Below are 23,191 nucleotides of genomic sequence, written 5' to 3'. Positions count from 1 at the left end.
TAAAATTCCCTGTAAAGTCGTGACAGTTGCAGATACAAGGAGGCAAGCATTCCAAGAGAGGCAAATTGTCATAATTTGGAAGATACTGCAGAGCAAAAATAAAAATAAAAAATAAAAAAAGACATTGAGTCCCAGAAGTAAACAATAAGCAGCCCAGTGGTGTCACCTTGCGCCCAAATCCATTATCCATCTTCGGCGTTGTGCACACTGCATTCAGCATTCCAAAGGCACGACTGAAGTGACCTTGCTGAGAATCCTTGTCGGACTAACAATGACAATTATGTGGATGATGAACCCACTGCACTCTTTTTTTTTCCATCTTTCACATCAATTTAATAGAAATGATTGAAATGTCACAAGGAGGACCATGACAAAAGAGCAAGAGCTCTCTCCTTGAGCAGTTTTTTTCTGTTATGCCAAGTATTTATTTCACAGGATACAGACAAGATTTTTTTTTAACAAGATGTTTGATGAGTTTTTTTTTTACTGCTCACCCGTGAACATTTGCAAAACCCAAATCTGGCACAAAAGCAGAGGATGGTTTTAAAGGTGATTCACTGCGTAGAGTGTCCTCAAGAGTTTTTGTCCTCATTACGGTGATGGTTAGAGGATGGACAGTTAGAATGCTGACTCACATACATAAGTATGATGTCATCTTTGATTGCGTGAACAAGGTCTGACCCCAGAATGCACCGATTGATTCAGATTGCTCATATTTATTTGTGTTTCCCAAGATCTGAAAATATAGATCAAGGGGATCCAACTTTCAGCTACTTGATCCTCTGGAGCGATCTTCCAGATTCGCTACAAATGGCTACTAACACTCTTTAAGAGCAAACTTAAATCATTCCTCTTCAGTGCTCATGGCACAAAATTTTAATGCTAGTTTTTTTGTTTGGTAGATATTCATGTTACAACTCCTGTTACGTCTTGTTGGTGTTTTGGGTGGGGGGGGGGGGGGGGGGGGGGCTGGAACGGATTTCCATTCATTTCAATGGAGAAGGATGAGAGTGTTGTGAGCAACAAGCGTTTTCAAGGAATAAATTAAAGCCATAAATCAAGGCATTACTGCATTTCACTGATGAAGCAATCTTCCTAAACTGTTCTCAGGGGTCATAAAGCAAGCGTGGCAAAAATATGACACCCACGAGTTTTCAACTTCTAGGCTCATTTCAACATGTCAGGTCAAGTGGCCTAAGAAGGCCCAAAACCCTGCTTGTATTTTTTTTTTTTTTTTTACATGACAGCCCTTCTCTTTGAGGCAGGCTGATATTCCAGCAGTCACGACGCAGCTCGGCTCGAGAGCCCACGTTCCCTTAAGCGGCTTTCCACGACTGTCAGCCTGTGAGCGAGACGGCTGCATGCGGGTGGCGGTACACGATTAACGTAGGATGACACAGTGCTTTTGGTGCATCGCAAATGCTTCCTACTGGTTTTGCTGCAGCGGCCAAGTCGATTTGACTTTAAATTTTGAGAGGATCAGCTCTTAATAATTGCCTGATAAATTTGCTCTCAGTCCCGAACTACACTACGTTTGATTGTTGTTATACTTCAGGGGTGTCAAACGTTGGCCCGTGGGCCAAATTTGACCCGCAGTGTAATTATATATTTAGCCCACCAAGACAAATTCTGCACTGACTTTATGTGTCAATACTAAAATTACAAATTGTCTTCACTAATAGAGATGTAGCTAGCAAGTTTTATTAGCATTCATCTTCACAGTTTTGACAAGTCTCTGATTTCAAAACTAGTTATTCATCAGTTTGTTGTGTAGACGTTCGTACAGCAGCGTGAATTAGGGCGCGCAAACAAATATATGCAAAATTAAATGATCACTTCCTTGTAATGTGTTGTCATTTTCACTCTCTACTTTATTTTCAGAGATTTTGAACCACACCACTGCCAATGTTACCTACCCAGGACAAAAAACAATCTTTTGTCTTGACTACGGAACACTTTAAGTATCCAGCAGAAGGAAACCGTGTTAGGCTCCCTAAAGTAAATAGGATGAGTAATAGTTGGAGCCATCAGCCACACTTTGAGCTTGCCTGTCAAATCAGCCTCCCCCGTCCATTATTTCTCTCTCTCTCCCTCCCTCCCTCTCCCTCTCTCTCTCCCTCTCTCTTTCGTGCATCTCCACAATAATGACGATACCATACATGAAAGCGTCCACCTGCCTGCTGGATGTGTGTGAATGTGTCGTGAAGAAAGAGAACAGGTTACCTTAAGCTGGACTCGTTTCTCCCTGCTACTTTCCAACGCTTTCTCATTTAGCTCTCAGCGTGGCGCCAGGTTGTCCTCTCCATCTCATTTTCAGTTGTTGGCTGGAGCTCATGTCCAGTGTCTTGCTCTGTACTGGGCCTCCATGAGTTTCACAGAGGACAAGAAATTCTTCCCTGGAAGGTAGGCAGCACTACTTGGTCTCCTGTAAATTTTACACATCAGACTGACATTCAGATTTGGAATAATTACAATAAAATTTTTGCTCTAGTTGAATACAAGTGTGTGTACATTCACTTGTATGAACTACATTCAGACTGGCACAAGTTGTGTTCTGTTTTCCCTGTTTTCACGTGTTGACTGAAGGTCAAACAAGGTTCAAAAGTACAAAGTGGTGAATGTACATGCTGACATCACGGTAGCAGGGCAGTAATGAGTTCTGCCTCTCTGCACAATTGATGCCATACGCTCACTTGGTGTTTCATTATTTCTGTTGCAAATTAGCTTGATGTTATCATTTTTCAAACAGCTTGCTGCTGTGATACCAACAAGACCCTGAGCACATTGTTGACATTTGGTTGCTAGAGCGCACGTTGCCGTGAGATGTCCGACGTGATTTGAATGACAAATTGAAAAGACTATGATTTCAAAATTATCTAACAAAAAATTTGCTTCCCTTAATGAGTGCAGTACACATAAAAAAACAGCTTAATAAAAGACAAGTGTTTTTTCTTAGATTATTTTACTCCAGTAATTGACTGATATGGGAACTTTTCAAAGACAAGAAAACCACCAAATGTTATAAATACAATCGCCAGACTAAATGATCATCTGAATGATGGTCTCCAGAGCCCATTACATAAGATGTTTGTTTTCAAAGTGCTGTTTGAAAGAAAGCCCCGCAGTCACTTTGTCATGTTGCTGTGCAAATAGTGGGGCACGATGGCGTTTGATTGTCACTGTCACTGACTTTCAGTAGAGCAGGCGGTCGGTTACACACAGCAAGGGTAAAGACGGTGCACTTCAGGCTCCTAAAAGGTCTCCCAAGGTCTTTGGCTTTGTGCATCACTGCCCAATGAGTGACAAATGTGTGGCTCAAGTGAGGGGATGCATATAAATACAGCGCCACTGAGAGAGCCAAAATCTGAGAAAAAAAATCAACACAAGTGGAGTAAAATATTTTGGATCCTCAAAATTGACCGATACCATCCATCCTTGCATTGTCTGAACCACGCAGGCACGGGGAGAACATGCAAAGTCAGTCAGCTTGAGTCAGATAAGACAGCTCTGTAAATAAAAATACTGGCTAAACAAAAGTTAATCAACCTGTTCACAGCTCAGCCTGAAAAGTCAGACCGAATAAGCCAAAAGCACAGTTGAGCTGCTTTGGCTCTTCCAGGCCCTTTGCCATCTGGCCCCACCCAAGAGGTATTTTTCTCCTTCACTTCCATAGATGTCAAGATGCATCACAGATTACCCACCATACAAAATATAGATCATGCCAACATTGCTGGATAGCCACGAACTCATGGGATTGGTGCTCTCAATGCCAAGTTGCCAACCTTTCAAGATGGATCAAGAAATAATCGCGCTCTCAAGGAGCATTAAAATGAGGCATGAGTGTTTTTCTTTGTTTTGATGGCACTCAGACAGAGGGGCGCATCAAGATTGACTGGTGTGCTCACTTGCATCACAATCAAGTCTTTCTCTTGATCTTGCCTGCATACTTCAGTCCTTGAGAGTCACTGTTGCAATTTCAATACTGTCGAATAGTACCTCCACACATATGTCCCCGGAGATGAGATAGAGAATGTGAGAGTTTATTGTTTGAAAAGAGGAAAGAAGCTGTTGAAATGTTTGCTGTTTTCATTCCAAATGGACTCATAAGTGTGCCAATGTTCTAGATGAGAAATGCTTCAGACACAACAGCTGTGTTTACCTCCACTATTTCCAAGGAGTATGATGTCGTCATGGGCTCAATTTATATTTTATATTGTGAGTAAACTCCTTGATGATCCTCAGCGGAACTCGGCAAGTCGGCACACCTGAAAAATATATTTTCTTTCTATTCTCGCCCAGGCGTGCTGTCCCTCCTGGGCAATTGCATTCTGTTACTTGTTGCACATCACAAACGCTCAAGCCTGAAGCCACCAGAGTTCTTCATCATCAATCTCTCCATTAGTGACCTTGGGATGACGCTCTTTTTATTCCCCCTGGCAATACCGTCAGCTTTCTCACACAGGTATGCCATCGAGCTTTAGACTTTTTGGAATGGAATTATCACAAAAAGCAAGTTTCCACTATTAATAAGTCGACCATTATTGTTAAACATCTCATAGGGACTCCTATGTTGACAGTGTTACAAAATCAAGTGATTTATTTAGTACTATTCTGCTTGCCTTGAATTATTTTGGGGGTATCATGAGAATTTGTGTACACATACAGGATTTTAGCATCAAAAATCTCATATTGGTCGAGCTCTAATTGATATTTAAGTTCAATTTCCTTCAGTCTTCACCATTTTCTTCTCTTCTCTGCATACAGGTGGCTTTTCGGAGAGACGGCCTGTCAACTCTATGCAATGTGTGGTGTACTGTTCGGTCTTTGCAGCCTGACAAACCTCACTGCCCTCTCTTTAGTTTGTTGCCTTAAAGTCTGCTTTCCAAATTATGGTGAGAAACACATGAACAACCAACTAGTCGCTTGCAACTCGCAAAACAGCTCACTGATTCTCTTGTCTCAGGAAACAAGTTCTCTTGGGCACATGCTCGCCTCCTGGTGGTCGGAGTCTGGTGTTACGCGTCAGTGTTTGCCTTGGGGCCCTTGGTGCAGTGGGGACGATACAGCACGGAACCCTACGGCACGGCCTGTTGCATTGACTGGCACGCGCCCAACCACGAGCTTTCAGCCATGTCGTACATTGTCTGCCTTTTTATCTTTTGTTACGCATTGCCCTGCACCATCATCTTTCTTTCCTACTCGTCTATCCTGCTCACGGTACGAGGGTCCCGGCAGGCTGTCCAGCAGCACGTGTCGCCGCAAGCTAAGAGCACCAGTGCGCACTCGCTTATTGTCAAGGTTAGAGCGAGTGAATGTCTCTCTTCAACGTTAGCAACGTGAAAGTAGAGCAGTACAATACAGTCGTACGCAAAATTTTATATCTGGACACAGGTACTTTTATATATTTACATAAATGTGACCTCACGTGAATATATTTCAGCCAAATATGCATGAAACTTTGAAATACAGCATATTGTACACAAATACATTTTGTCGATTGTAGTCTGGAACGTTACCCCAAACGATAGATTATGGTTTTATGGATGAGTAGCTGTCTCTCTCTATTCTTTTCTACAGCTGTCAGTAGCAGTGTGTATAGGCTTCCTCTGTGCTTGGACTCCCTATGCCGGTGTTGCCATGTGGTCAGCATTCAGTGACGCCACACGGGTTCCTCCGTCCGCATTCGCCATGGCCGCTGTGTTTGCCAAATCCTCCACTGTCTACAATCCAGCGGTCTACCTGCTGTGCAAGCCAAACTTCCGCGAGTGTCTCTACAGGGACACCTTCACGTTATGGCAGAGGATCTTTAGGTCAAGTCCACGACTGGGTACCACCCCGCAATGCAGCAAAGACACGAGTATCCCCGCACGCTTTAAAAACGTGCAAGTGGACAGATGTGAGGTGTGTCTTCACTACGTTAACAATCCTGCCAAGTGTCATGGAAGCTCAACCCAAAGGACTGCTTGCATACTGACTGGATCGGTTCACAGAGAGGTGACACTAAGCCAACTCGCCGCCGCCACCACACCGCTGGCTGACTTCCTCTAGTGGTGCTGCCAAACAAAACAGGACCAGAAACACATGATGACATCACCGGGAAGGTGTTTTTGTGTACAAGTTGCAAAACTTTATAAAATTGCGAGATGGTCAGCTCTTATTGTGTTCCAATTCTCTACATGTCAAATGTGACCCACTATGGCCTCTCAAAGCAAATTAAGTGTGTTTACTAAAATGGATGTGGTCTTTCTCATTTTGGCAGGAAAATCTATACATGTATTTGGTATGCAACCAATGATAATTTTAATAATCAAATAAACTGTTTATTTTCATTTTTGAAGGATCAATGAATCCTATTAAAAAAGCATTTTTATTTCCATCCCTTTATTCAAAAATTATATCAAATTGACAGTGCAGACAATTCACAAACCCCAAAAACCGTGAAACTGTGATGCTCGCAATTCAAGCAAGAGTGCAGTTTGATGAAAAGTTCTGTCTGCAGTAGAAGGCGGTAAAAGTCCAAAATGACATGCCGTGGGGTGGGCGAGAATCGATTAATCTTAATTCTTATTCTAAGAACACAAGATTAGACTCGTGGGGACACAACATAATTGCAATTGATTTAGTTTTCCCTTTCGTTTCCTTTAAAGGATGGAATCCATCAAATTCTGGCAGCCACTTTTCTCCACAGGGACTCGGTTTTATTGTGGAACAGTCAGATTTAGGTGATGCACTTGGAACTATACAGTCTTGTGTTATGTGGACACTATATTGATTACATTACTGATTGATTACATTCATTGTAGGTAATGTGCTCTCTTTCGTAATCCTGGAGCAATTTTAATTCTACCGGACATATCCCAAAACATGTGATACTGTGCTGTATATTAATTACTTCATGCATGTGTAGAAAATACATAAAATACACAAATAAAATATTGCGCTCTGTTTGATTAAGTCGAGTTTTGTTTATTAAAAAGATTGAGTGTCGATATAGTGATGTGGTGGTGAGGGGTTCAAGAGAAATATATTGGCTTATGCACAGGTGTCAAAGTGAAGGTGAGGGAGGCCCACCCAAATAAAATGGGTTTATAAATAAATTGGGTTATTTAATATTTCTTTCTAAATTGATCTGTCCATTTAGCACGTATGTGTCAAACTCCAGGCTCGGGGGCCAGATACGGCCCGTCACATCATTTTGTGGCCCGTGAAGACAAATTGTGCATGGAGTACAAATTGTCTTCACTTTAAAAAAATAGAGCTATTGCAAGCAATTTCTATTATCATCCACCGTTTTAAAATATTTGAACCATTTTTACTAGTCTCATAACTAGTTATTCATCAGTTTGTTTTGTAGCCCATACTGTGTATAATATAAGCCTTATATTACATATTATTATTATTATTATATTATTATATTATAATAGACCACTGTTTTGGGGTAATTAATCATGAAAATAAAAATACTGCAGTTCTGGAAGCACTGGTGGGGTTAAAAAAAACGTCGTTGATGCTTGTAATTTGCGTGCTATTAACTCCACATTATTGCCTTTTTTCCGCATTACGTCAAACGGGCCGCCATTTTCTAGGCCGGAAAATTACATGACGTCACAAGCCGAAGAAAGAAGCGGGATTTTCGAGTGAAGTACTCGTCATTTGCGAGAGCTGCTGGAATTGATGACGGATTTTTTATCTGCTTAAACTGTGAGTTGAAAAATATATATACATGTACGATATTACTCTTCTGAGCTGTGTCCATAATTGGAGGTTAACACTATGTGGTAAAATGCTCGTTAAAGGACCTAACTACAAGCGTCGACGTTAACCTGTCACATTTATTTCCCACCTGAAATCCGTATTTTTTTTTTTTTCCACCTTAACCCTGGGCACAAGGAAGGAATTCAATTTTGCGGTCAATGTTTTCCTTACTCCTGACAATGACAAATGACACGAAACTTTTCGGATGCCCCTCAGTGGTTGCTAGGTTACTCGACTGTCACCAGCTGTGACACAGTAAACTAGTTAAAAAAAAAACGAAAAAAGCTCAAAAACTCCTCGTAAAATTTACTTAATTTTTTTTAGGAAAAACTTTATTCACTCCCATGTTGTACAGTGTGAGAAGAAGTGGGTTATACATTATACACTTATATTAATATAGAACTGTACTTTTGTGAAAACCTATGTTAAACTCCTAACCAAAGCGAAGGTTTGCTGTGACATTTGCTGCCAAACTTTGTAATTTAACTCAACCGCTGGCAACACAATGACATGAATTAAACCATAGCATAAATATTTTTGTTTCAGGTGACAAGATTACTCCAGGAATATGATCAACCATTGGAAACCCTTCTTGTACAAGTGGGAAAAGCTGAAGGAAATTTGGTTATCTGTGTACTATAACAGTAAGGTCACCAAGACCCATGTTATTGAATGTGATTTGGATTCAGCAGTAGAAGATATCGTATCTTCCCCACAGGTGCACAATTCTAAAGTATTAACGTCATATGCCCAACAAATGCCCCAAAAGTACTGTACAAAATGGCTGCTACTGTATTTACAGATTCTGGGTTTACGACTGTCTGGATCTCTACTTCTTGGCGTGACTCAGATCTTATGCAGAAAAGCAAAATATCTCCTAACAGACTGCAGTCATGCCCTGGATAAACTCAATCTGTCATTTCGGCCAGGTAAAACGTTTGTACTCATCATCTGCGGAGTGCAATTTTTATTTGTTGAAATTGGCCAACTTGATGGAATTTAAAATGTGTGACTAGAAAAAAAAAACTGCCAAATGTCTAACTGGATGCTTATACCAATTAATTGATGGACACTGAGTTGATTAGTGCCAGAATGTTAAGGGACCGTATAGACATTTTCTTTTACTCACGCCCAGAAGGTTCTATTAGTTTTCTCTTGTCAAGTAAAATTATTCTGATATTGGCATCTGCTTGTAACCTTTTACATTCCAGATGCTCCAGAAAAGACAAAAAAATTGTCTTGTGAAGGATTTGAGGCCGCAGTAAAAGAAATCTCCTTGAGTAACGACGTTTCTTACTTGCCAGACTCAAGGTACCTTTTTGTGTTCTTCTGATTGCACTTCATATAACCATGAGTGAAAAATATGAATTATAAATGGCTGAATATTACATTCCTCAGTTACATATCCAAATAGATTTATTGAAATTTAATTTAATTGAAAATTTTAATTATTTGATTGGTATTTATTATTCGTTATGTCTTTCCCTCCATTAGTGACTTCAACGTGGATATGAATGTGGATGTCTACTCGCAAAACCTAAGTCATGCAGAGGAAATTACCATCAAGGAATATTCAAGTAACCATTGACAAAAACAGAAGAATACAACTATCTATACTCAGTTTAATCGGTTCTTAAGTCTTAAGTACTTTGTTGTATGAAAGGCACAAGATGGATAGGACACATTAAAGAGGAAGTTAACCCCATTTTTTTTCTTCACAATAACATGTTTTATGTGCCCCCAATAGTCCAAACACAGCATTTTGATTAATATTGCATTTGTGGGATTTGAGTTAATCAGCAAAATCTATATCCATATCTATCTTTTGTTTTCAAATGTTTGTTACATACAAGATTTGCTTACTCAGTCTTCTTATTAATTGGTATTGACTGTGCCTTAGGAAAAAAGTGAGGTGAATGCTGAAAGAGTACTGGTTTGGATTATTGTTCTCTCTTTGTGATTTGCAGTAGATATGACCATCAATCAGCTGGATATGAACTTTCAAACTCTGGGTCACCCAGAAGACTTGTTCGGGGATGAGGACATCGGAGTAGATTTACGTCTTGGTAGGTCTTCTTAAATGATCTGAACAGACATACGGTATTCTACGATTGTGTCCATTTTGACCAATTCATCTTGATTCTCTGTCATCTATTGTCAATAAAGTTGTGATTTTTGATCCCACAGACTTCCTGACATCCTCCGGCACTCATCCTGACTTTACTGAGTTCATCCCAGATGATAATGAGACACCTAACAAATATTCCCTCAATCAAAAGCATGGTACAACAGGGTTCTTAGAGATTCATTATTTAGCGTTCAGTTTCACAAATAGGTACAAACTCCTGGTTGAGAAATTCCCTCTGTTCTTCAGATGTAATTAGAAGAGATCCTGCAGAGGAAGAAGTATCCCTGAATCAGTCATCTTACAAGCAGACATCCTTTGTCCTTCCGCCTTTGACTGACACTTGTAGGCACAACCAAACTTTATGTACACCTATTACACTTAAATGTCTGAAACCAAATATGCAAAAATCTGGTCAATCCAAGGACAGACGTTGTCCTTGCAAATACAAGTCGAATGGCCAAAAACTTCTTTGTATGTTGACATTGGCTTACAGCCGGAGGATAATTGCTTAAGAAAGTACTTACTTAGACCATTTGAAGGGATACCAGTCATGGCCAAGATGGTAGTGATTATCAGGGGTCATGGAATTTACATGACACGTCTCCATTGCATTTGGCCTGTGGGCTAGATCTGGCCCGCCACATTAGCAAGTAAAGTGCATTGACTTCATGTTTCTTGCTAAAATTCCAAATTGTCTTCACTTTTAAAAACGTTCGGCAATTGCAAAGCACTTTTTTACCGATTCCACTTTTAAAATAAATTTGAAAAAAAATTAATGGGCAATTATTTCAAATTTAGATGTATCAAACATTACTTGACTCACTATTCTCATCTCCTCAGCAAGTACAAATAAGAAGAGAAGACAGAGGAAGTGCAAGTTGATCATGGACCAAATGACATTTCTGAGTGACAAAGTCATGCAGATGCAGCTTAGCGACGACTCCGACCTGATTGACATCCCGATCATGGCTCCCCCCACTCAACAGCTAATGGACTGGAAAGAAAGCGGAACTGCAGTCAAACTGCTCATGCAGCCATGCTCCAGTGTTATAGGTTCAGAGATTAAGGAGGTACCCCGAAACCACTTTCTCCTCCCAGATCAAGTCATAAAAACACCCGTTTGAAATCTATGATACTGCCGAATTCCATTTTCTCTTGATAGGCTTTTCCAAAGGACGTTATCCAGGTGACATTTGAGGAGGAAGAGGTCATGCGGGAAGATGACCATGAAGGTAGGATATTTTGCTCGAATTGGGCCTGGCCGATTAATCTGTTGTCTGATTTCATTGGCTCTTTAAAAATAATTATGATTTGCCAGAGTTTTACAGATTACACGATAATATATTCTTAATGTCCCATGAAACAGTCAATGGTAATCAGTGTTGGAGTCACAATAATGATGTTATTGTGCCGTTTGTCCACTAGACGGGGCTCTAACGCCAATAAGCATCTCTCAGAGCGATTTGGTTACTGATTAATGCAAGGGCTCCCGGTTTAATACGTAATTTACAATTGTTATACCTAGCAATTAATGATATATTTGTCATTGCAATCATTAATGGACAAAAACCTACTTTTTTAAAATGAATTCTATATTTTTTAAATTGACCTGCTTGTCAGTTTTCAGACTTTTTTTTCCCTGCCAAATATTGGAATTGGTCTCAAATAGTTTTTTGGTCGCCATTACTTTCACACACAACAGCGTGTCTGATTGAAGTGTTTCTGTTCTTTTCCACAGCTCTGTACCCTGTGTCCCCTCTCAGTAACACGAGCCCACTCAGCACAGAAAGCTTCAATGATTCTTCCACAGAACACAAGCTCACAGAGTTTAATTATTCCAGCGAACACATGAGTGACTCGGAGCTCATGCAAGTAAGCACAACTATTTCTAGCCAATTGTGATGCATCAGTCACATTTATCATATGTGCTTTGTGTCTCAGGATGAACACATATTGGACACAAGTCAACCAGAGCTTTCACCAGAGTACCCGATGTTAATCCATCAGTCTCACATGGAGCAGCACAGTCAGGTGGCTTCAAAGTTTGTGTGGCTCAAGCTTTTGCCAGCATTGTTGGATTCAAATTAACTTGGCAGTGGGGCTACCATTTTCAAACCATTTGGTCCCTGTTAACGTGTCTCCCTGGAGGTTGAGCTGACACTTCCTGTAAATAACACGGTCCCTTTGTAACTTGCAGTCTTTGCTGGGCTGCCAAAACTCTTGGGAGAATCAAACGGTGTACCGACAGGCACACATGCTTCTGAAATTCCTACAAGTAAGTCCCTAAAAATAAAGTAGTTATTATTAATGCTGATATCAACCATCCTAAATCCAGTATTTCCTCTAGACTATATGGCAAAAAAATTATGTATTTATATGTATATATAGTATATACATATTAAAGTTATGTGTGTGTGCACGTGTGTGGCAGCGTTCTGAGGGCACTTCGTTCTGCCTGAGGGACCTTTGCTCAGGACACACCCGCCTGCAGGTGGCTAGAACATTCCAGTGTTGCCTTATGCTTCATAAGGAAGGGGTTGTGAATCTGCACCAGAGTGGTCCATGCCACGACATCTTTCTCACCCTGGTTCTGCATTCTTCAAGTTGAAACACTAAATACAGTTTAAGTTGTCAGTGGGTTCTTCAACAGGTTGCAGTCTTGGTTTTGGAGAACGTGGTTGTGTGTTAAATAATAATACGGTTTTGGAGAACGTGGTTGTGTGTTAAATAATAATACAATTGCAAGAGAAAAATATTTATTTGTATTCATTCTAGAGCAACTCATAATTGAAGTGAAACCCAATTTTAGTTGAACTGAAAACAGAGCACTTTCTTATGAGTGAAACGTTGAACAGTTAACATTTATTGCTTGAAAATGTTGACGCTGTTGCTGTTTTAAAAGCCAGCAGTGTGTATCAAACAATTTGTCATTAAATTATTAAGATCTGATTGCAACGTGTATCATTCAGGTTTGTTGCATTACAATCATCCCTGCTATGTTACACTTCACTTTTTCTAGGCTCATTGTGTTAAACAGAGGTAGCAAAATGAACACAAACGCATATTACAACACGACCTGCCATTTGTCACAACTCACGTAACTGAGCAGAGCTGCTCACGCTGTCCAATCCTAAGCATGATAATGTTTTTAACCCATACTGTATAAATATTGGCAGAAATGTCTTCCTGCTGGTTTCATTTCACTCTTCTGGGAAGACTTTTTTTATTCCATCCAATCTTGATTGGAGAATGGAGCCTACCCTATCCCGGCTGACTTCCTACACCAGGGGTCAGGAACCTTTTGGCAGACATAGCCATAACCATTTCCCGTGAGAGCCATACCATTTAAAAAAACAACAACAATGGGCTAAATACAATTAAATGCATGTATTTTAATTAAGAGTAACGATTTTTTGAACGTTTTTATATTGAAGTCTAGAAAAAAAAAACTCACCATTCATGAGACTTCTGGGGCTGCATTGTTATGCTGATGGCTTTGTAGTCCGGTTGATATGCGGTGAGGTTGAGCTTCATGCAGTCGTTGAGGCTCTCATCAGTCAAAATGGCCCGATCGTGAACGGTTCTTGCTGACAGAGGCATGTCTTTTATCCGTTTGAGTAACTTTTCCTTATCCATATGATGAAATATTCGCCATCAGTAAAAATGGCTTTCCGTTCCTCACAATTGCTAATGCGCCAGCAAAACTAGTCACCTTGTCTGGTCCATACACGGAGTTGCTGTTGACTAGCCTGACTAGCTTGACTAGCTCGGTCTACTCACTCTGAAATGTTCGGTAATCGTCATCTTTTTTTTCCTCTTGGATGGAATTTTACCTCTCACGACCCCGTAGGCATCGTATTGTCCAATAAAAATCGCGCTTTTTTTTTTGTCCGACCTGGCGTCAACCTTCTCTACACCGAAGGGCAGCTGGGATTGGCTGATATGACGCAACCGTGATTTCAGCGGAAGAAAACAGATGGGATGGATTGCAAACGTGATCATATTATAGATTTTGAAAGCTAATTTAACATTTTGATTTCAGTCAGTCTATTTTTTTACAATTATTTCTGACTTCGATTGTGTAAACAAATGTCAGATTTGTCCGCGAACCAGACGCAGTCACCAAAAGAACCATATATGGCTCGCGACCCATAGGTTTCCCGACCCTGTCCTACACAATGGGTGGGCCGCCAATCAATCACTGTCCAAACAGACAACCATTCACTCACATTTACCCCCCTGAATGGGAACTTGTGAAACCACGTTGCTTGCGCCAGGTGAATATGAAGCTACACAACAGAAACACTTTCACATGTAAAATGAAACACACTACTACTGAAATGTTCACACAATATACTCTCCCATATTCCACATTGACCTAAAAATCTTTTAATAACTATGGTGCTCTCACACTATCACTCATTCCTGAATTGTCCACACACTACTGAAACACTTTTTTCAGTAGTCTATATGAGATAGATTGATTAATTGATGCTTTATCAGAAAGCATTTCAGTACGGTATATCAAGAGTACTTTATTAGTAGTTGATAAGTGTGAGAGCATTTGGATTGTGATTGTGACAGCGCTGAACGTTTGTCCCATCTCATGTCCTGTCCTCCCCTCTGTCGTCTCCTCTCGTCCCCTGCTGTCTCTTTAAGAGGCATCGACGTCGCAGTGGGCGCACTCGATATGAGCCCTTCATGGCTGCAGGATGCGCTCGGATCCGCATCAGCTGCTGCGTCTTCTCGCCACGCTGCCAGCGACGCACCAGCCGCAGCCTCGGTATAGCTGTCGTCGTCCCCGTGAGCGGCACGCTCGGGTCCGAGGCTTCTGACACGGTGAGACGCGTTCGCGGTACCCGCCGCCACACAAACGGCTTTATCGGACACCTCTGCAGGACTCAGCCTTTTCTCCTCTCTATTTTGTACTCCTGCTGTTTTTCACTACTTAATTGTATTCCAGGATGCTCTACATATTGTGGCCGCTTTTGGTGCGCTTTTTGTGCCAGCTGCTCGCCTCCGCATCCTCAATCACGCGCACGCTTACGTAACACGCTTACGTATTTCTCGCCATTAACGCCGTGACCACCTGTTGGTGGATGCTGATGCTGATGCTGCTATTGCTCATATAGCAGAGGCGAGGTGAGATGGATGGAATTGTGCGTGCGTGACAAAATTCTCTCGGAACCCCACCACACAGAAAAGTATTAATACTAAACTAAAGATGATGTCGTCGAAATGTACTCACAACACGACCTATTGTGAAATGAACACAAAGCCACGGTGTGTACGAATGAAAAAGTTCATTGTACCTTTTGCCATTTACTTTATTCATACAGCACATTTCATCCACAAGGAAAATCAATGCGCTTCATGCAAACAAAGACACAACACGTCAAAAGATTTAAAAACTCAATTAACAATATTAGAAGCAGAGTAAAAACAACACACTGTTCCACAGTCTGAACGGCTACGTCATCCGTCCAAGTCCAAGACATCATCTTGGAGGGAGCGTGACTGTTTGATTGTTCGTGAATCTGCAAAGTTGTTTTGAGTTTATATTTAACTTTAATCCCACTTAAAAATAGAGCGGAAGACTGTTTTGGTTCATTCAGTTGTTAATTTGCTCTAGTGTAGACAGTAAAATTGAACTGATCAATATACTGGTTGCTTCATATCATCACACTAATAACAGAAGTGCCTAACTCATTCTTTGCCAAAGTCAGTTTTTTTTGCAGGAAATGACTCTCCATAATCCAATTTAGACCCAATCAGATTCTAATACCATAAATGCATTTACTATTTTTCAGAGTCTAGCTGGAAGGACTCCGAGCCTCCTTTACTAGAGGCAGTATGTCCTTAACGCTCACCCCAAGCAGGAAACCTTCATCAGGTCAGCGCAGGTACGGTCACATCCTGCTTGCTCATCCAAATAATGTTTAGGACACATCAACTCAATATTGTTGTCGTTTTCACAACAAGGCGCTCTGCAGGAACGAGTGGTAGCAGCGGACGATGCAACCCTAGTGACATGTCCAGCACCAGCAACTACTCGCTGAAGGTCAAGGCGACAGAGGGAAGCCTCACGCCTCGGATGTATCCCAGTACGCCAAGGTACAAAGTTGCTAATTGGGATTTTTTTGGGCACAATATGATGGATGAGTCAACATTAAGCTCAGAAATAAAATAAACGCCAAAAATCTACCCAAAACATGACGTCGCCACTGTTTTTTCTCCTCAGGCGTCAGGCAAAGCAGACAGTGTGTAGCGACAACCATGGGATCAGGCCTCCTGCCCCAGAGCAATACCTCACTCCCCTGCAGCAGAAAGAAGTGTGCATACGTCATCTGCGAGCCAGACTGAGGGACAACGTGGAGCGATTACATCACAGGTCAGTCATATCAAATACATCCGTCAGTTGTATACAAACTTTATGTACAATATAAATTAAGATTTTACATACTGTGTCAGCCTCTCTACTGTAAAGCTTGATTTTTGTACTCGGCCACGAAAGCACACCGATTTTTGTGTTGACTCAAACTAAGACATTTGCAAATACCCGCTTTTATACAATGATTTTTCTTTTTTTTGCCTATTTTCTCATGGCTGTTATGGAATCATAATCAATTTATGTTTGTGCATTCTAAGCGTTGTATTTTACAGAAGATGAAGAACAAAAACTACTGCCCTGGCGCCTGTTGTATACCAGCAAAACAAAAGGTCGGTAAAAAAAAAAAAAAACTCACATACTTTCCATTTTCTTGGGTTACACCACAGGGACTACGAAATAGATGAGTTGAGGACTCAGCTATACAGGATGCAGGAAGACTGGATTGAAGAAGAATGCCACCGCGTGGAGGCCCAGTTGGCCCTCAAAGAAGCCCGCAAAGAAATTCAGCACCTGCAAGAAGTGGTGGAGTCTGTCAAGTCCAACCTGGGTAAGCAAGACCACGACCATAAGCCATACACGAGGTCACAGGACCCGAGGCCCAGCGGGAGGTCTCGCTCCTGCGGCTGCTCCCCTGCCAGCACTTTGACCCGCAGCAGACACCTGAGCGCAGAGGCCGCGCCGACCGAGTCGAACCGATCATCATGCCACCTGCTGCTGGAGGCCGGACTCCTCACGGAGCGCACGCCGCGGCGAGACCGCGCCGAAGGGACTGCGCTGCCCTACGCCGCATGTGACCGGCTGTGCCGAGGCGGCGCGGTATCCGTCTCCCACTCCTGCCACTCTCTGTCCGGAAGCTGCTACCTCCCTCATCATCACTTGTTCCTGCACTTACCTCAGGAGGAGCCCCCGGAAACTACTGCCTCGGTTTCGACGGCATCCGCCGACCCTGTCCCGAGTGCTCCGGCGAGGAGAAAGCCAGAAGTACGCTCGCAGGCCTGCAGCCCGACCATGACTTGGCGGTCACGTGAGGACAGCGGCCCAGAGGAGCTGAGCGTCATTTCCGTGCCGTCGGGGGACACGAGCCCCGCGGATCCCTTCGTCGCTCCGACGACTTTGCTTCCTCTGTCTCCTCCAGAGATGCCCCACGTGCGCCAACCCCACACCGCAGCCCCCCACAGGCAGGAAGCAGCCATCTTGGAGACAGAGGAAGACTGCAAAGAGGAAGTGGGAAATGATGATGCGCCTCAGAGGTGTCACTGGAGCCCTTACTTCTTGGTGGATCTGTTGGCCTTGGCTGCGCCGGTGGTTCCGACCGTGGCGTGGCTGTGTCGGGGATCACCTCAGGACATTGCGCCCGTCTATCACATCGGCTCCTTGCTGAGAGGTTGCTGTGCTGTGGCCTTGCACTCGCTCCGTCGGAGAGGTGGCGGGCCAGGACGTGGACGGGCCAGCGTGAGTGGAACGCCCATCTGACTTGGCATCTCAATCCTCCAGGCTTTCTCAAACTTAACACGCTTTTGGCATGGGCTGCTCTTGTCACATTTAACTTCAAAGAATATGTCAAAGAACTGGTGTGAATTTACGGGGGGCTTACTTATTTGCACAGAGAAAAATTGTTCTCAAAAGATAAAAGTGGACCCCCGCTATTTACAGGAGAGAGCGATTGCAACTCAAAACACTCATCTTTTCCCCATTGTAATGAATGGAAATGCAATTACATTCCAGCCTCCTCTCAAAACAAATTTTCTTCCAGAATTGACTTGACTTCCAGAATGTTTTTTTTTAATATATTCAGAAAAATAATATATTGTCCATCCATACAGTTTGCCGCCCAAAGACTGATTTAGCACGCCTGTGACCCTCATGAGGGTCACAGGCGTGCTAAATCTCGGACAATATTTTTCCATAGGTGTTGAGATTGACAAAGGGTGGGTCATGGCCGCCCCTGGCAACCACATAGCTCCGCCCCTGGGTCCAAGCAAAATGCTATTCAAGCAAATTGCCGGAGTGCTCCAGTTCAGTTGTATTGAACTTATGTACAATACATTTAATCTTTCAGAATGGTTTGTTTTCAACCAACAAGGTATAATGTTTATTACGCTTTTCTGTCCTACGATGTATATTTTTCATTCTTATAGTTTTTGTAATTTTATTTCACAATATTTACTGAGCTGATGTCTTACTGTTTTGAGAATTATTTTCCATAAGATTTTGGGTGAACTCGAAATTGTGTGACTTTTTCGGACTCTACTGTGCGCTTTGTCCTGTCTACAATTTTATTTGTGCAAGAAAATCAGATTTGTTCAATTTCAGTTTAGTGGAAACATTTTCTCCCCAGACGTATGTAGTTTACGATCATCTAAATAGACAAATCATCACTTGTCATGTACAGTATTTTCTTTCCAAGAGCATTTCCTGCGGGAACATTTCTTTATAAATATTTAATAGCTTGCATAATAAAAAACTTTACAGGGACTTAACAGTGGCAGCAAAGCATAGGAGGAGCTACCTTGTCGTTTTCCATGGAAATACTTGACCAACGTGTGTGTGGACTGAAGGTTATACAAGGTCATGTTGTGATCCGTGAATGTATGAATGCAAAAGGCTTTGTCCAAGGATTTTTAAGATAATGTTTTGGGTCTATTTTTGAACTTTGTATATATAAAGAAAGAGCGAATGTGTTAACATAGGACAAGGGAAGACAGAGTGAGGTAAAGTTCCTGCTGAATTAGCAAATCCTAAGCACGTAATAAAATATGTACAATAACTAGTTTGAACCTCATGCAAAGAAATATATATTTTTGTTTTCAGGGGTAGTTTGCTAGCTCAATTCAACTTAAAGGTTGGATCTGCACGTTGCACAAAAAGAGAATCTTTTTTGGTTGAAATATAAATGTAATGTATGTATATCTTTAACTTGCAAGGGTATGATTGCTCCTTAAATCTGATCTGTCCTATTCCTACAAAGCAATGAGACGCTTGTACTGACTGTACTCTTTTATTGTGAAGAGTAAGGAAGAGAATGTAACATCCACAGCTTGTAACACACAACTCCTTAAAATAAACGCAATCACAAATTGCAAGGTGCCTCGTGGGTAAGTTTTCATGCAACAAACCTTTTGCCACAAACGTTTTTCGGGGGGGCAGGGGGTACATTTTCCCCACATTTATTGTTTTTTCTTTTTTTTCTTAGAGCAAACCAAGACAAAAAGCGTCCAACTGTGAGTATCTGAGCGCTAAAATCATCGTGCGCTCATAAATAAATGTTGCTGGCAAAAATTGTGGAGAGCTGTAGGCAACTCCGTTTGTGTGCTTGATTTGAGGATGTCAAGTGATGAGACGTCCTTGTGTAATGTCGCTGGATAACTAAGTGCCATGGCCACTCGTAAAACAGCTTCACGTCAAAACAATTCCTTTTGAAAAAAACACATTAAGACCAGTGTTGTAGAAAGGCCACACGAGGAATGAAACTGATTCAGAACTTCAGAACCAAGAAAAAGCATGTAAATGTCAAAAATAAAACAAAACATGAAAATACATTGCAGTATGTCTAAATAGATAGGATGGGAAGAGGTTGGACTGAGTAGAAGGTCCAAACTAGAAGGAAGTGGTATCATACGAAAAGGAGAGTGGACAGGTGAAGGTATAGACATAGTAGGTCCTATGCAGGAGTCATCTGGATTTTCCTCCATGTTCCCATGATAGGATTTGACCTGCAGTCAACACAAAAGCAGCACGATACAGGTGACAGTAAAGATTTCTGCCTCGTTATAAAATCATATGCGCGACACCCAAATCAATGTTTGGTCACCAGCCATGTTGACTGCACGCTCTTGCAGGTGCATGCGCTCATTCAGGGAGAAATACAGAGAAAGAAAAAAAAGATGGTTGAAGTGTTAACTCTACAGCTGGGGTGCCTGCGGGCATCAAGCAGCCCCCTCAGGACCACATGAGTAGGCTGTTTCAACAATAGCTCAAGAGAGAACGGGGCAGTGTGAAAATGCGTGTTTTTTTTTTTTTTTTTTTTTTAAACGGAAATGCTGCCAATGATAAATTCAAGTATGGTTTTGTTGCACTGAGCATTAATACATATTAACAATTGTTTCTTTTCGATTATGTCATTTTGCTTGATTGCACAGCCCTACTCAAGTGTGTTGTTTTCGCTAGCAAAATCGCTACTGTGGCTCTTCCGTCACCTCATTTCATGGACCGAAAAACAATGGGGAGAGATTTGTCAAAACTAATGTTCCTAGAGAGGAACCTCCTATGCACAGTTTAAGATCAACAAACACAGGAAGTGGCTGAGCGAAGGGTAGAGACACGCACACACACGTCACCTGACACGCTCTAACAGAGTCACTCATGGGTGGAGGCAAAAAAATCTTGAGGCTCGTATCTCGGAATGTTCGTAAGCATAGGCGTTCGTAAGTAGATGTTACATGTTTTTGCCTGCTGTATTTATATTCAAGAAAAAAAAGTAGTTATTTTTATCCAAATATCCGATCAAATCAAATATTAGATAAAATTTTCAGTAGGATATCTTGACACCAAAATATTTTGTCTCACCCTGGCAAGTTGCACGGAACGAGGCAAAGCGGCGAAGACGCTTCAGCCCTACTCCAGCCCCAGCAACTCCACGTCGAAGGTGAGCGTAGCATTTGGGGGGATGACCCCTGGGTGGCCCTTGCTGCCGTAAGCGAAGTCCGGCGAGCAGATCAGCTTGGCCCGCTGACCTACGCTCATCTGTGAAGGTGGAGAGGTTATAGGTGAGTTCACCATTGTGCAGGGAGAAAGGCTCCGCTCAACTCCTAACCTGAGCGACTCCTTCTTCCCAGCCGCGGATGACCTCCTGGTGTCCTATCTTGAACTTGAAAGGCTTCGCTCGGCCCCTCGAGGAGTCAAACACTTTTCCGTCATCCAGTGTTCCTGACCACAGAGAAGGTGTGTGTCACAACCATACTGTTCACGAAGCTCTCTCTATAAAAAGTCAAGCCAACTGCTTCTATCATCAAACTGTTGCCACTGACATCAACCGGGCAACATCATCCTAACATCAAGTTCAATTGCAACTTAAGTAACATCTAACATTTGATTGCGTCGCACTTTTGTCCCTGCGTGCAGATTGTCCTTATAGTCAAATGACACTTTGTGACATTTTGAAATCAAAATCAACGTCATAAATCAAATGACCTGATCGCCATCTTGACAAGTGACGTAATTTTGACACAATCGCGGTATTGTCAATGGTTCATTCCACCAAACTGGTGCTATTTGCGTCCCCAGGAAATAAAATAATAATTACATGAAAATGCGTTTTTCCTGCACATTGTGTTGTGATGGCCAAAGTGCATGCATTTGCTAATATTAAAACATTTGTCAATGACACTGATCATGTCTCTTGGTGGGACCAAAACAGTTTCATTCATCGTCGACATTAAGTTAATGTGATATTGACATTGTTTGACGAGTTGGCTAAACAAATCGATACTTCTGAGAACTCTTTTGCAACCAGACTCTTCCGAAGATCCTTCAAACACATCAGATCCGTTATAAGTGGCGTAACGTTACACCCTTAACACTTGGCTTGTTATCGCTGATTAGTTATTAACGTGGTTACACTATCTAACTAACACCCCCCCCCCCCCAACCTTATCCCCGAGAACAACAATGAGCTTACATGAAAACCAATTTGACAGAACATTTTTTTTCTAGGGCAGCATTGCAGCTGGTTAGCCCATTAGCTTAAGTCAGCCGCCTAGCTTAACGCGGGCCGATTGGCAAAAAGCTAGGCTCCTGCTAACTCACCCAAACCATAGAAAAAAGAACTAATACAAACTTCAATTAAACACAAGATCATTAAATATAAACGTTAGCAACCCAGTGATTTCTCACCAAAAAGCCATAATGACTTCACGCTTGACCACTAGCCAAAGAGGAATCCTTCCGCCGCGCTCCACAATACCAAGTGGAAACAAACCAACCCAGTTCACGACAAGAATGCATTAAGCCAAAACGTCGCAAGCAAACAATGGTGGGATAATCATCATTATGATTATTATTCAAAGGCCAAATGGTTAAGTTAGTCGCTCTTGCAGCCGCGATCCTTACTCACCAGTGTAGTGCACCACGACGCGCTGCCCCTTCTTGGGAAACGTTTGTCCTGCAGACACGCACGGGACAGCACCGTCGGAATGGACAAAAAACACCACAAACAAACCGATTTTGCAAAAACATAAGGCGAGCTCGACCTACCGTCCCCCGGCTTGATGGTTTCAATTTGCACTCCCATGTTCGCGATTCCTCGGCCGTTCCGTTTCGCCCACCGTGCGAAGAGCGGAAGCAGGGGGATGCACGGTTTGCACACGCGCAGGCGCACATTCACGCAGGCGTGCGTGCGTGCGCCCACACGCGCAAATCTGGGGGTATTGTTTATTTTTTTGTGGGAACCACACACACGGACACGCGCACGCGTACATTTGGAATTTAAGCCTTTCAGAATGAATGGATGGATGGATACTTTTAAAAGTACAATTCCACATCAACCCTGAAAAAAAAAAACAATCAAAAGAATGGACACGTTTTGTATAATGATCGCACTTTTCCATATTTCACAACTTACTGAAGTTATTCAAACAATTTCCAAATTCCAAACGTTCCGTTCAACATTGGAAACTATGTTTACACATTTCACAAAGTCCCACTTTCCATTATTCCACATTTTCCATGACAACATTCGCGTAACAGTGCTGACATTTTACGTATTCACGGACCTTTATATTTGTCAACCAATGCGGGTCTTTCCAACTTTTCCATGACCCAATTCCTACAAATGTATCTTCTTCCTACAAATTCACCACATTGCATGACTGATTAAAAACAACAACAACAAAAAAAAAACTTCAAACTGAGCATTCAGG

At 42.0% G+C, this 23,191-nt stretch overlaps 4 protein-coding genes and 1 long non-coding RNA gene across 7 annotated transcripts; 3 read left to right on the top strand and 2 right to left on the bottom strand.

The window, feature by feature from the left end:
- The first annotated feature begins 1,935 nt into the window (after positions 1-1,935).
- LOC125988760 (opsin-5) lies at positions 1,936-6,954 on the top strand. The gene is made up of 6 exons (XM_049754411.2): positions 1,936-2,403; positions 4,125-4,215; positions 4,300-4,462; positions 4,765-4,892; positions 4,964-5,298; positions 5,578-6,954. The coding sequence occupies exons 2-6, from the start codon at positions 4,125-4,127 to the stop codon at positions 6,046-6,048; spliced, it is 1,188 nt and encodes a 395-aa protein (XP_049610368.1). The 5' UTR covers positions 1,936-2,403; the 3' UTR covers positions 6,049-6,954.
- A 588-nt stretch (positions 6,955-7,542) lies between these two features.
- LOC125988759 (double-strand-break repair protein rad21-like protein 1) lies at positions 7,543-12,832 on the top strand. 2 transcript variants are annotated; one of them, XM_049754410.1, is made up of 14 exons: positions 7,543-7,701; positions 8,302-8,473; positions 8,558-8,684; positions 8,967-9,066; positions 9,250-9,332; positions 9,726-9,821; positions 9,943-10,038; positions 10,130-10,225; positions 10,724-10,953; positions 11,046-11,115; positions 11,622-11,755; positions 11,825-11,914; positions 12,081-12,158; positions 12,315-12,832. In XM_049754410.1, exons 2-14 carry the CDS (start codon positions 8,324-8,326, stop codon positions 12,489-12,491), a joined length of 1,527 nt encoding a protein of 508 aa, XP_049610367.1. In that variant the 5' UTR covers positions 7,543-7,701; positions 8,302-8,323; the 3' UTR covers positions 12,492-12,832. The 2 variants fall into 2 exon arrangements, with proteins under 2 accessions (XP_049610367.1, XP_049610366.1); XM_049754409.1 differs by having other exon boundaries at positions 9,723-9,821.
- A 67-nt stretch (positions 12,833-12,899) lies between these two features.
- LOC125988761 (uncharacterized) lies at positions 12,900-13,838 on the bottom strand. The gene is made up of 3 exons (XR_007488493.2): positions 13,596-13,838; positions 13,338-13,510; positions 12,900-13,181 (listed from the first exon to the last, which is right to left on the bottom strand). It is a non-coding gene; the product is annotated as an uncharacterized lncRNA (long non-coding RNA).
- Positions 13,839-14,527: 689 nt separating this feature from the next.
- LOC125987794 (syntaphilin) lies at positions 14,528-19,357 on the top strand. 2 transcript variants are annotated; one of them, XM_049752287.2, is made up of 5 exons: positions 14,528-14,722; positions 15,694-15,786; positions 15,866-15,997; positions 16,125-16,274; positions 16,661-19,357. In XM_049752287.2, the coding sequence occupies exons 2-5, from the start codon at positions 15,737-15,739 to the stop codon at positions 17,745-17,747; spliced, it is 1,419 nt and encodes a 472-aa protein (XP_049608244.1). In that variant the 5' UTR covers positions 14,528-14,722; positions 15,694-15,736; the 3' UTR covers positions 17,748-19,357. The 2 variants fall into 2 exon arrangements, with proteins under 2 accessions (XP_049608244.1, XP_049608246.1); XM_049752289.2 differs by lacking the exon at positions 14,528-14,722 and having other exon boundaries at positions 14,761-15,786.
- Positions 19,254-22,680, bottom strand: LOC125987797 (peptidyl-prolyl cis-trans isomerase FKBP1A). The gene is made up of 5 exons (XM_049752293.2): positions 22,527-22,680; positions 22,387-22,434; positions 21,088-21,200; positions 20,841-21,017; positions 19,254-19,987 (listed from the first exon to the last, which is right to left on the bottom strand). The coding sequence occupies exons 1-4, from the start codon at positions 22,561-22,563 to the stop codon at positions 20,889-20,891; spliced, it is 327 nt and encodes a 108-aa protein (XP_049608250.1). The 5' UTR covers positions 22,564-22,680; the 3' UTR covers positions 19,254-19,987; positions 20,841-20,888.
- Positions 22,681-23,191: the final 511 nt, after the last annotated feature.

This window comes from Syngnathus scovelli, chromosome 2, assembly GCF_024217435.2.
Source record: "Syngnathus scovelli strain Florida chromosome 2, RoL_Ssco_1.2, whole genome shotgun sequence".
Taxonomy (NCBI): Eukaryota; Metazoa; Chordata; class Actinopteri; order Syngnathiformes; family Syngnathidae; genus Syngnathus; species Syngnathus scovelli.
Note: the sequence above shows the minus strand (reverse complement) of the source record. Positions and strands in the feature narration are given on the sequence as shown.